General features: G+C 27.3%; 7 protein-coding genes across 8 annotated transcripts; 5 read left to right on the forward strand and 2 right to left on the reverse strand.

The window, feature by feature from the left end:
• Positions 1 to 69: 69 nt before the first annotated feature.
• OCT59_025708 (uncharacterized protein) lies at positions 70 to 1,624 on the forward strand. Its single transcript, XM_025331023.2, has 3 exons — positions 70 to 836; positions 922 to 1,041; positions 1,165 to 1,624. Exons 1-3 carry the CDS (start codon positions 102 to 104, stop codon positions 1,402 to 1,404), a joined length of 1,095 nt encoding a protein of 364 aa, XP_025189571.1. The 5' UTR covers positions 70 to 101; the 3' UTR covers positions 1,405 to 1,624.
• OCT59_025709 (NADH:ubiquinone oxidoreductase 24) lies at positions 1,557 to 2,666 on the reverse strand. Its single transcript, XM_025312373.2, has 4 exons — positions 2,482 to 2,666; positions 2,156 to 2,406; positions 1,878 to 2,085; positions 1,557 to 1,790 (listed from the first exon to the last, which is right to left on the reverse strand). The coding sequence occupies exons 1-4, from the start codon at positions 2,650 to 2,652 to the stop codon at positions 1,620 to 1,622; spliced, it is 801 nt and encodes a 266-aa protein (XP_025189570.1). The 5' UTR covers positions 2,653 to 2,666; the 3' UTR covers positions 1,557 to 1,619.
• Positions 2,667 to 2,776: 110 nt separating this feature from the next.
• OCT59_025710 (uncharacterized protein) lies at positions 2,777 to 3,723 on the forward strand. The gene is made up of 4 exons (XM_025312372.2): positions 2,777 to 2,835; positions 2,909 to 3,007; positions 3,086 to 3,160; positions 3,250 to 3,723. The coding sequence occupies exons 1-4, from the start codon at positions 2,820 to 2,822 to the stop codon at positions 3,468 to 3,470; spliced, it is 411 nt and encodes a 136-aa protein (XP_025189569.1). The 5' UTR covers positions 2,777 to 2,819; the 3' UTR covers positions 3,471 to 3,723.
• A 1,229-nt stretch (positions 3,724 to 4,952) lies between these two features.
• OCT59_025711 (uncharacterized protein) lies at positions 4,953 to 6,352 on the forward strand. The gene is made up of 3 exons (XM_025312371.2): positions 4,953 to 5,563; positions 5,640 to 5,791; positions 5,866 to 6,352. Exons 1-3 carry the CDS (start codon positions 4,982 to 4,984, stop codon positions 6,224 to 6,226), a joined length of 1,095 nt encoding a protein of 364 aa, XP_025189567.2. The 5' UTR covers positions 4,953 to 4,981; the 3' UTR covers positions 6,227 to 6,352.
• A 461-nt stretch (positions 6,353 to 6,813) lies between these two features.
• On the reverse strand, positions 6,814 to 7,405 carry OCT59_025712 (uncharacterized protein). 2 transcript variants are annotated; one of them, XM_066140493.1, is made up of 3 exons: positions 7,164 to 7,405; positions 7,036 to 7,090; positions 6,814 to 6,944 (listed from the first exon to the last, which is right to left on the reverse strand). In XM_066140493.1, exons 1-3 carry the CDS (start codon positions 7,341 to 7,343, stop codon positions 6,913 to 6,915), a joined length of 267 nt encoding a protein of 88 aa, XP_065992253.1. In that variant the 5' UTR covers positions 7,344 to 7,405; the 3' UTR covers positions 6,814 to 6,912. The 2 variants fall into 2 exon arrangements, with proteins under 2 accessions (XP_065992253.1, XP_065992254.1); XM_066140494.1 differs by lacking the exon at positions 6,814 to 6,944 and having other exon boundaries at positions 6,950 to 7,090; positions 7,164 to 7,370.
• Positions 7,406 to 7,676: 271 nt separating this feature from the next.
• Positions 7,677 to 10,812, forward strand: OCT59_025713 (uncharacterized protein; the record flags this gene model as incomplete). Its single annotated transcript, XM_025312370.2, has 12 exons — positions 7,677 to 7,754; positions 7,843 to 7,947; positions 8,029 to 8,145; positions 8,217 to 8,434; positions 8,504 to 8,605; positions 8,669 to 8,731; positions 8,805 to 8,899; positions 8,978 to 9,514; positions 9,602 to 9,706; positions 9,777 to 9,915; positions 9,990 to 10,260; positions 10,335 to 10,812. 12 exons carry the CDS (start codon positions 7,677 to 7,679, stop codon positions 10,545 to 10,547), a joined length of 2,043 nt encoding a protein of 680 aa, XP_025189566.2. The 3' UTR covers positions 10,548 to 10,812.
• A 22-nt stretch (positions 10,813 to 10,834) lies between these two features.
• Positions 10,835 to 12,492, forward strand: OCT59_025714 (uncharacterized protein). The gene is made up of 4 exons (XM_025312369.2): positions 10,835 to 10,916; positions 11,005 to 11,114; positions 11,200 to 11,360; positions 11,437 to 12,492. Exons 1-4 carry the CDS (start codon positions 10,862 to 10,864, stop codon positions 11,771 to 11,773), a joined length of 663 nt encoding a protein of 220 aa, XP_025189565.1. The 5' UTR covers positions 10,835 to 10,861; the 3' UTR covers positions 11,774 to 12,492.
• The last annotated feature ends 10 nt before the right edge of the window (positions 12,493 to 12,502 follow it).

Raw genomic sequence — 12,502 nt, forward strand, 5'->3', positions numbered from 1 at the left:
TCTAATCATATTACACAATACAGTAAGTATAAAAATCTGGATAAAAATCTGGATCTGAAAAAAAAATCCATCTCAAATTGAATTTTCCTTCTTTAATAATTATGTCTTCTCCAAGTAAAATATTACAAATAAGAGTTCCTTGTTCCTCGTCAAATATAGGACCAGGTTTTGATGTACTTGGAGTTACATTGTCATTATATTTAACCTTAACCGTTAAAATTCTACCAAAACATTCGAATTTACCGAATTTTAATGAACATATAGTATTAGCTTATAGTGGAGAAGGTAGCTCACATGTGCCATTATCAATTAACCAAAATTTAATCACTAAAACAGCGTTATTCGTACTAGCTTCACATAATATAAATGGATTTCCTTCGCCAATGATCATAAATATTAATAATGAAATTCCATTTGGTAGAGGTTTAGGTAGTAGTGGAGCAGCTGTAGTTGCTGGTGTGATTTTAGGAGATATAGCAGGAGATCTCAAATTAACTAAAGATAGATTATTAGATCATTGTTTAATGATTGAAAGACATCCCGATAATGTTACTGCTGCTTTAATGGGTGGGTTTGTTGCATCTTATTTACGCGAATTGGATTCTAAAGACATCGAAGCTCCTGCTATTCCTCATTCGGAAACTCTTGAAGATGGAATAACTGCTAATGAGCAAGCAGTTAAACAAAAAGAACTAACAGTACCGAATGGGATAGGTCATTATATTAGATTAAAATGGGCTAAAGAAATTAAAGCTATTACTATTATTCCTCAATTCGAAGTTGCTACTGCTACTGCTAGAAGTGTATTGCCAAATACTTACGAAAGACAAGATGTGGTATGCTTTAATCTCTTTATATTGATAATTAAAGTATGATCTGTATGATCTTTTACTAAAAACTTTTCATTATAATCCTTTTTAGGTATTTAATTTACAGCGATTAGCTGTTTTAACAACTGCTCTTTCGCAGTCACCTCCAGATGCTGATTTGATATTTCAAGCGATGCAAGATAAAATACATCAACCATACCGTATGGAATTGGTAAGTAATTATATTAATTTTATATTTCAGCTTATATTAAGTTAATAATATGCAAAATATAATATATATCGAGACTTAATTTTGTACTGATTTGATCTTTTTTTTTCAATGTATTTTTTAAAGATTCCTGGATTATCAGAAATTTTATCGAGTGTAAATCCAAAAACAGTTCCAGGATTTTTAGGCATATGTTTAAGTGGGGCAGGACCAACGATTTTAGCTTTAGCAGTTAATAATTTTGATTTAATTGCTGATAGAATAACAGAAGTTTTAAAAAGAAAAAAAGACACTCAAGTGATTGTAAAAACGTTAGATATCGTTGATGAAGGTGCTCAAGTTATTGAATTGACCGAAAGTAGTTAAAGTGATTGATTAAAAAATCATTATAGGTAGGAAGAATGTATTTTTTTATATTAAAAGTATTAGATTTAATAGAGAATTTTTTTTATAAAATATGCATATCATACCAAGGAATTATTATTATTAGAATATTTCATTATAGAAAAATTGTAATTTTCATATTAGAGATATTTTAAGATATATATTTAAATAAAATTTTTATATACAGTTTAATTAATTTACAAATCAGATCTAACAAATTCACCAGGGCCATATGGTTTACTTGTTAAGGTAGTAAGACCAGATTTAGGTTCACAAGTAATACGACCAGACTGTGGTCCATGTTTTGGTATTTCACCTTGTTTTAATGATTCTAATATTCTTATAGTTGTATCTGGTGTTAAATCCTCCTAAATTTACGATTAAAACATTTAATATATAATTTATATATGATTTAAAACAAAAAAAAATTGCTTTAATAGAACAGTAGTACTTACATAATAATCATCGTTAATAGTCAATACGGGAGCATTAACACAGGCACCAGCACATTCAACTTCTACTAAAGTAAATAATTTGTCGGGAGTTGTTTCGCCCGGTTTAATTTTTAAATGATTTTTAATTGTTTCTAAAATTTCTGTTGACCCACATAATTGACATGGTGTCGTTGTACAAAGTTGTAAAAAATATTTTCCGACTGGACTTCTATTTAAGATAAATTTAGAATTTAGTTTTAATAAAATTAATAGAAATATATATATATTTATATACATACCGATTAAACATAGTATAAAAAGTGGCAACTTCATAAACACGCATAGGAGGCATTTCTAATAATTTAGCTACAGCATTCATAACAGAGATACTCGTCCAACCTAATTGACGTTGACCTAAATCTAATAAAGGTATAACAGCAGCTTTTTTATATTGTGGTGGATAACGTGATATAATATCTTTCGCTCTTTTTAAACTATCTTCTGTAAATTCGAATGGAATCGACAAGTTATTTTCCGATGTATCTCGGTGCTATTTAAAATCAGGAATGGTGAACCGATATTAATATTATTTTAAAAAAAAACTTTAAATTGTTAAAAATCTTACCAGAAATAATTGATCGGAAGTAGTAAAAGCACTGGCATGAAAAGGTCTTTTCGTTAACGCAACAGGAAAAGGTATTTTTACACCTTTTATAAATGATGTACTAGTTTTCAATACAGAACTAGTATTCAGATACCTTCTAGCAAGTATCCTAGAAGCAATCGCAAAATTCATTATTAAAATTAATTAAATATCTTTAATCTTTTCGAATAATCTTTTTTAATAAAAAAAAAAATGTATGATGATGCACCGTTACATGATCAGAATGTAGGAATGTAGATCTCATCATAAACAAACATATATAAATATAACCTATCAGTATCATATTGGCAAAAAACAAAATGGGTCCGATATCATGTTCGTAATATATATATATATTTTTTTTAAACACATTTTTTTTTTACTTAATTGAATTTTTGATTTATGATAGATATTCCAGTAGCAGATTTAAAACCAGATCAACATCAAGTAAATTTAAAAGTAAAAGTAATAGCACAAATTATAATAGGAGAAGTAGATGATTATCCCAGTTAGTGTTAAGAAAGAAATGAAAGAAATTCTTTTATTGTTAAAAAATTATGTTAATATTTTTTTTAATTTTACGTAGCTTGGACTAAAATTAAAGTAGCAGAAATTTTAATTGGAGATTCGACAGGATGTATAATCATGAAAGCAATGAACGGTAGTTATATAAAAAAATCATACTTGAATAGTTTCAAACATCCAAATATTATATTTATGTTTATTTTTTTTTTATCAAAATATAAATAGATCAAATAAATTTATTGCAACCAAATACTACAGTAAATATTCATAATGCAAGAGTAGAAATGTATCGTGGATTTATGAGAATAGTAGTTGATCAAAATACCAGTGCAGAAATTACAATTGAAAATAATAACGAGAATAGTATTAATAATATTAATTTAGAAAAAAATCTATCCTTAGTAGAATATCAATACGTTCCTCATGTTGTCTTAAACGGGGATTAAATAGGATATAAAATGAGTGGGATATTAAATAATGGGAATATTAAATGGGAATATAATATTAGATGGGAATATCAATCGGGAATATTAAATGGGAATATTAAATGGGAATATTAAATGGGAATATTAAATAGGAATATTAAATAGGAATATTAAATGAGAATATTACGGTAGAAGTTCACTAAATTAATCATGTAATAATATATTTATGAATAAATAAAGTACCAACCAATGAAAATACCAGTTGATGCAACAATTATTTTTGTCCATTTTGTCCAAAATAACATCCATAATGATCCAAATATTTTAATAACAAAATTTCCAACTACTTTTTTCATAAATCTCCATTTATCAATCTTAAAATTATAGTTAGTAAAAAAATTAATTTTATTATTATTATTATAATAATCAAGAGATTCGTAATTAATCGTGAATAAAGCAGAAACTGGTTTATGATCTGATGTAATATAATCATTATTAGATGTATAATGATTCAATTTAATTGATTCGATACGGCTAGAAAAATATAATATTCTATCGCACCATCCAGGAATCCTTTTTGAAGAATTAAACTCTGTACTACCAACATAATATTTGTAAGTAGGAGGAAATTTTATTTCACCTTCTTGAAATCCATTAAACGCCTGCCCTTTTCTTTTTTCAATATTTAATTGGTCACGTTTTATTACCGTTTGATATTCATTTGTATTTAATAGATTCATTAAATGTTCTTTTTTTTCTGCTTTTATCTCTATACGATAGTTTAAATCTCCAAAAAGAAATACGTAATCATTATCATATATTGTACTTTTATCAATAAATATTACTCTCTCAATAATACTCTTAAAATTCTTATTCCTTTCCACTACATTATGTGAATGTGGTGCTAAATGTGCACATATAAAACAGACTGATATTGTATCATTTATATTTAATCGAGCTACAATCGCTCCCTTGTTACCAGCCCAAATTGGTCCAACTCCAACCTGTTCTACTTCTATACTCTTTATCTCATTTTTAATTTCTTCATTTCTTACATAAATTACTAATGCTAACCCATTGAATATACTACTACTTATTTTAAAATATTGTTCATTTGTATAATTAAGTATTGCTTTTTCAATCATTTCCTCACAATGTTTTATTCTATTTTTATTATTAATATTTAAAAATGCATTTGGATATTCGTTAAATTCTTGAAATCCTATTGCAATTATATCGGGTTTTTCTGGTAGGGATTGTGATGTTGGAGGGAACAACCATGTTGTTAGATCTTTTTCTAATAATCTTTGATTTAAATTATATGTCCCTACTAATACAGTAAGTGACATTTTTAAATTTAGTAGTAAAAAAGGGAATTCAGCAGCAATCAGTTATCAGCATAACAGGATTTATAAAATCATATGAATATCACATGATTTAACTATCTTCTCTGGCCGGCGCGAAAATTACAAAAAGAATTATTTGGTCATAAATTTTGGTTTGTTCTTTTTTATTATTTAAAATTTTATAAAATGAAAAGAAAAAGTGAAATAGTTAAAACTGAAACTAAAAGTCCTTATTTTAATAGTTCCATAAGTTCCATAAATGGAGAAAATAAGAATAACGCGCCATTCAAGGACGCGTTAAATAAAGATATAACCAAAGATATATTTGATACTTTACTGACAAATAAATCAGAAACAAAGTCAAAAATTCGAGATATTACATCGATCAAACGAACAGGAAAAATATCCAAATATTTTAGATCAATCAAAAAGGGATTTACAAAAAATGCTAGTACTTACTCCGCTAAACATATCAAATTTTCTGAAGAAGAAGCTTTTCTTTTCATGAATAACTTATCCAATATAGACATTGATTTAAAAGTAGACTCAGAAGCAACAGAAGGATCTATTTCAGAGATTGAATATCCTTCAGAAAAAGATTTAAACTTCAATTTTGAAGAATCTAAAAGTGGTGGCGGTTCAAGACTTCCAACTATGGAAGAAGCTAAAAAAGCTGCATCAATCGAAATTAATTATGTTCCAAAATTTATTCCTATGCCATCTCCTTTTAATCTTGTACAAGAAACTTTATATTATGATCCATGGAAGGTAACGTTATCATTTTATTATAACTATTATTTATTCTTATCTTAATATTATAACTGACGCGATTTACACATAAAAGTTATTAATAGCAACAATGTTTTTAAATCGTACAAGAGGTTCACAAGCATTACCAATAATGTGGAAATTTTTAGAAGAATATCCAACTCCACAAAAAGCTGTTTTAGCTGATGTTCATACATTAGCTGATTTATTACGTCCATTAGGACTACAGTTAAGTATCTTTATTGAACTATTTATTTTGAAATAAGTGTTATTCAATAATAATGATTATTATTGATATTTAGAAATTCAAGAGCCGAAAGAATAATAAAATTTTCATATGCTTACTTGCTGAATTCAAATTTCAAAACTCCAAAAAATTTATTTGGTATGGGTAAATATGCAGAAGATAGTTGGAAATTATTCTGTGAAAAAGATGATAATTGGATGGAAGAATATGGTCTTGAACCCGAAGATAAAATTTTACAATTGTATGTTAATTGGCGTAGACATCAATATAAAATTTCTAGAGTAAAGGAAGAAGAAAGAGATTTAGGATTGAATTCACCTAATAATATAGTAAAAAAATATGTAAGTGAAAACGAAAATTATCTTTCTTTACAGGAATTAAACAAGTTAGATACATTACCAACAACTGACTTATAAGGATTCTTTATTGGACGATACTTAGTATCATTTTTTGCGTAAGAGTAACAATACGCAATAGTATAATTCGCCATTTATGTGGAATATGCAAGACTTATATATACTGTTCAATGAGGTTGAAAACTTAATATTTTCATTTTTGAATGTACATTTTTTTTTTTGCCATATGAATAAAATAGTAATATTATTAATTGGATTTTGTCAAATAAAGTTGCATTTATCATGTAATTGAGAGGACAGTGATTTGCTGTATAAAGAAAGCAGAGAATGTATTTAATTTCACATTAATTACTTAATATATTCTTAAAATTTGATAATATTTGTAATATTCGCATGATTAATTGAATTGACTGAAGTTATTATTGATGCGGAGCAAATAATTCTCAGAACAAAAGTTTTAATATATGAGATCGTAAATTTCAGATGAACAACAACAAAACTGGTTCTTAAGAATTCGATCTAGACCTGAGCCTACTGTTTTTCTGTTTTCTAACTTCATATAATAATTCTTGATAAGAACTTATTCTGAAAACCACATCGATGATCTACTTAAAAACACATTTCGATTTTTAAAGTTTACAATAAAATTATCATTGTTCTTTACAAGTATGTAAATAGAGAATAATCATAATCTTTATTTTAGATTCAATGTATAAAAAATTAATTTATATTAATATCATGAATGATTATTGATCTACTTGCATCTGTGAAGTTGTATCTTCTTATAAAAAAATTAACAAAATCAATTAAATTAACTGTTAAGAATTTAAAATAAATTAATTTTATTTTATTTAATTAATTTTGTTCACCTGTACGGATTTTCTCAATTATCATTTCTGCTCCTTCCATTCGGTGTTTTTGTTGCTGAAATACGATAAAAATAATAAATCATAATGTTCAATTTTTTTTTTTTCCAAGATAAAAATTATAGACTTACAAATTTAATTCGTCTATCAATTTTTTGTTGTTTCTTTTTAGATATACGTTTTCCATGAATCATAATTTCACTGGGTCGTAATTTGCCTGATGATTTTAAATTATTTATTTGTACTTTTCTACTTATTCGGTGTTTTTTTGTCAATTTATGAACTTTTCTTGGTGCATTGGTATTACCCATGGTTATGACTTTATTTATAATATTGGCGACGTTTGAAAAAGTTGAAAAACTTTTTTATATACACGTGAACATTTTCCAAAAATGGTATAAGAATCCTGAAAAGTCATGAACCGCAGCTGATCAATTGATATTCGATCTATGGAATTTTTTGATTGGCTGCAATTTCTAGATTTGAAACGTATGACGTCAGTCTTTTTGTTTACATATCAATCATTCCCTTCGATTTGTTGTTGAGCAGCTCTTAAATTCTTCTCGTAGGAACTCTCCATGATAATTATATAATATATTATTATGGAAAGAGGAAAAAGAAACTTGTTCCGAAACAATCGTATTATGAGAGAGCCACCTCTAATTATCAAGCCTCCAAAAAAACCCGACCATGAATACAAGCGACGTGGTCTGCTCGGTGAGGTTTGTATATCTTATATAATACATAACTCAATTGAACTTTCTTGTTAATTGCAAAAAAAAACGCGTAAATTTGTTCTAATGCCTATAGGGTGGTTTTGGAAGGTGTTATGAAGTGGAGACTAAAGAGGGTAAGATACTCGCCGTTAAAGTTGTAGACAAAGCTTCATTAAGAAATCCAAAAAATAAAGACAAGGTAAGTCCTTAAAATTAAGAAATTCTGATGCTTTTCTTTGTCTAAAAATAAGCTAATTACATGATGTTATAACACTTATAGCTTCTTAGCGAGATTGCTATACATAAAAAGCTGGATCATCCTCATATTGTTAAATTTTACGATTGTTGCGAAGATCAATCATTTGTGTACTTATTGATGGAGCTTTGTGAAAATAAGGTATATGTTTATTTGATAATTTCATAAGGATTATAAGAATGCAGTATGAATTTATAAACAATTATATAAAGACATTAGCCTATATGAATAAAAAACGGCAACGTTTGACCGAACCTGAAGTTCGATATTTTATGCTCCAACTTCTTAATGCGTGTGAATATATGCAAAGTCAGTATGTGATTCATCGTGATCTCAAGTTGGCGAATTTGTTTCTTTCAAAGGACATGAAAATCAAAATTGGGGATTTTGGATTAGCGGCACAGCTGGAATGTGAGGGTGAAAGGAAAAAGTATATTTCATTAATTACTTTAAAAACTTAATTTACTTTCTCATTACAATTACGTTTTAACTATGTTAGGACGATATGTGGTACTCCAAATTATATCGCGCCCGAAGTTTTATTTGACCGAACGAATGGTCATAGTTTTGAGGCTGACATATGGTCATTAGGCGTTATCATGTAAGTTTTTAGTGGATTAGAACGAATAATGAATTCGAGATTTATATTTTTATAAAAAAAAAGGTACACATTACTATTCGGAAGACCACCTTTCCAGACTGATGGGGAGGTCGATCAAATTTACAGGTTGGGTGTTATTTACTTATTATTTATTTTCTTTGTTTTAAATTGCAATTAAAATAATTAAAGCATTTTACAGGAGAATCAAAGAATTAAAATATGAATTCCCATCTCATATTACTGTCTCAAAGGAAGCAAAGAAATTGATTAATCTAATGCTAATTTTGGAACCAGGTAATTAAACATCATTTAAGTATCTTCTTTTTTTAAGATAAAAACACACCTATATATATTTGTTTATTTTACTTTTAGAGAAACGACTGACTATTCAACAGATTTTGAATCATGAGTTTTTTAGTTTAGGGATGACACCAACAACGATTCCAGTGTCCGCATTAAATATTGCTCCTTGTTTTGATGTTCCTCAATTAAACAAACCTGCCAATTATTCAATCTCTACCAGACATCCACTGAAGACGCTAGTTAGCAATAACTTAAATACGGCTATTGCTGGACAAGGGAAAAAGTTACCCGCTAAAAAATCTATAGAGCCTGCTTTGAAAAAGCATACCGTTCAATCCGAAGATAAAAATAAACATGATAATGAAAAAAATTCCACAGCATCGTCCTCTAATAAGACTGAACAGAAGAAACGAATTATAAAGTTAACAGCTAAAAAAACCGATCTGAAGAAGCCAATCGTTAAATCTGAAGATAAAATTAAAAAAGTTGATGTTAAAAACTCTGGTCCATCATCCGCTAATCAGAAGCCCGGGTCTGCTGAGTCTAAATCTTCAGTTAAGCCTGAAGAAAAAGCAGGTAAGTTGAATGATGCAACTCCTCATCAAGGTAATTTTAAGACAACCTCATTTAATTAGTACGTGATTTTGTTATATGGTTTCAAAGAGGTATTAATGAAATATTTTTATTTATTAGATAAATTACGAACTGGCGTCCTTGAAGCAATATTAAATACCCTTGAAATATCATTTAGGACAATTCTTGATCAAGAAAATGCCAAAAATATAATATGTAACGATAGTACGTATCTGAATACTGAAGTGTGTTTTTATTTATTTCAAATTTTAATCGAATCTACGTTCTACTAAAGTAACACCTACGCCAAATGTATTTGTAAATAAATGGATTGATTATTCAAATAAATACGGAATGGGCTACCAATTGACTGATAGTTCTGTGGGTGTACATTTTAACGATAAGACAACGTTGATAATGTCTCCTAATGGAAGGTAAATTTTTAATACAATATGCTTTTATTCTTTTTTTCCGATGATAATTGACTAAGTTCATATGCTCCGTTTAGTAATTTCGAATACATTTACAATAATCGAATCTCCTCAACTTCAATAATTCCAACACGTAAATCATACTTAGTAGCTGATTGTCCTAAAGTTTTGCAAAAGAAAATGTACTTGTTGAGAAACTTTCGTAATTATATGAATGAAACCCTTTCGAGAAGGACACATTCATATACTTTCGTTGATAAAGATCGAACTCATAATATGGAATTTCTCACGAAATTTAAAAGAACACCGCACGCAATGATGTTCAGGCTGAGCAATCGCATTGTACAGGTTTGTCGTCTTTAAAATTATTTCCAAACAAGTTATCATTACAAAAAAATTCAAGTGCTCTTCGAATTATATAGGTTAATTTTTTTGATCACGTGAAAATTGTGATATCAGAGGAAGGGAATGTTATAACATATATTAATGAGGCAAATGAATTAAAGACTTATACAATCACAAATTTTTTGAAAATTTCTAATTCCGTGGAAGTGAATCGATTGAAATATGTGAAGGATGTCTTGAAAAAATTAGTAGATGCAGCACATAAAACTAAAAAGTCACCAGAAAAATAGATTTGTAATTAATTTTTTATAATTTAAAATATAATTTAAATACATTTATGTGGAAAGTCGAATATTGGAATAATATGGTCTTTTAAACAATGTATAATTCTTACAACCTCAAAATAAAGGAACTCAAGCAAGGCTTAGTGGGTAGAGAGTGGCTTTTTCCTTTTTGATTTCTCTAATAGCAATAAACTTTAAATCCTGTAACCTGCATAACGTTTTTGTAATACATAGATATCCAATAAATGCATAGCACGTAACTACTGAGAATAATAAAATATATATGATTGCTTTTTTTTTACTTTTTTATCTGACAGATAATGGGGCAGATATTAGAAGAAACTGAAGCTAAACCATTAGTTCCTTCAACTGAGGGTACTTTAGAAATCCCTTTCAAAAGTATTTGTTTTATCATTATTTCTTTGTTTTAACATTCAGCTCTTTTTTTCTCGTAAAACATTAGAGGAAAACTCAAAAACAGAAGAAAAACCTACCGAAAAGGAAGAGCCAATTATTGTTAATAATTCAAACTTGATAGATTTGAAAAATGCATGTGACGATTATATTCAAAAGGTTTATATATATATTATTAACGAACTGGTTAAAATTTTAAATTAATTAGTAATAACAAATGCACATATATTTTTAACACGATTAGTTTTTCGTAAGTAAAGCTAACTTTCGTCAGAACAACACTCATACTGATGTTAAGTTAGTGTTGGGATATTTAGCATGTGCTTTTGCCTTATCTGGCGGATATTATGGACATATAACACCATTCAATGAAGCAAAAGAAGTAACATTTATATGTATAATTGCGTATCCTTTATTTAATCTGAATTTTTGTCTTAATACAAAATCATATTCCCTTTAACTTAATAATTTAATAATTTAGATATTTTGTATTGAATACACTACTTATTTTGTATTCTTTTATATATGAAAAGGAAATTATATTTGTAGGAAGCTGTGTGGAAAATGACAACAAATATACAATTACAATTCAAACAAATACAAAAAGATATTCTGATATTTATAATATTATTTTTGAATATGTTGAAAAAGAAAAACAAGATTCATCTATTAAATTAAAAGATTCTAAATATACAATTTCTAAATCTTTTGGAAATTGGTTTGATGTTAAAGGTGTAATGGATATTGAAAAGTTTGAAAGGGATTTATCTGAAGGATTAGAAATTGTTAAAACTGGAAATAAACCACATGAACAATGATGATGATTATTTTTTTTTTTTTAGAAAAAAAAAAGATTATTCGTGCCTTCGATTTTTACTTATAAATTCTAATAAATATTATTCATCACCTAAAACTACACACATTTCATTTAATTTATTTCTAATATTTCTGAAATAGCCATTTTATTGGTTAAAATTATTCTTAAAGGAGGAAAAAGAAGAATAATAATTATGAATCTAAGAATGAAATATTGTTTTGTAAAAATTCTTCTACCAATTATTACAATTTAATGAAAAAAAAAGATATTTGGAAATTGAAGCAAATAATCTGGTTTTATTGATTTTTTTCTAAACTTGCAAAATTAATTAATTAATAAATACATACACAATATTTTTAACAATTATCAAGGTTACAGGTAGTTTAACTTTCGTAGAAATTTATCTTCCATGATCAAAGTTCTCGTAATAGTTATTATATAATTTTTTGTGATAGATTTCTTTCAAATATTATCAGTTATAGAATTAGTTTTAAAGCAACTGAACCCAGTTTATTTTTTGAAATTAACTTATAAGAAATGTAACAATATTCCTAACCCTGAACCCTATAAATCTTAACTCTATTCTCTAATTTTAACCTCAGCTAAAAATTAATTAATAGCCACGATAAAATGCATATGCGCAAAAGATAAATTATCAAATTTTAAATTTAAACTAATAAATACGTATTTGGTATTTTACACCAAGAAACTTTGAATTATAACCAAACCA

This window comes from Rhizophagus irregularis, chromosome 5 (assembly GCF_026210795.1).
Source record: "Rhizophagus irregularis chromosome 5, complete sequence".
In the NCBI taxonomy this organism is placed as follows: domain Eukaryota; kingdom Fungi; phylum Glomeromycota; class Glomeromycetes; order Glomerales; family Glomeraceae; genus Rhizophagus; species Rhizophagus irregularis.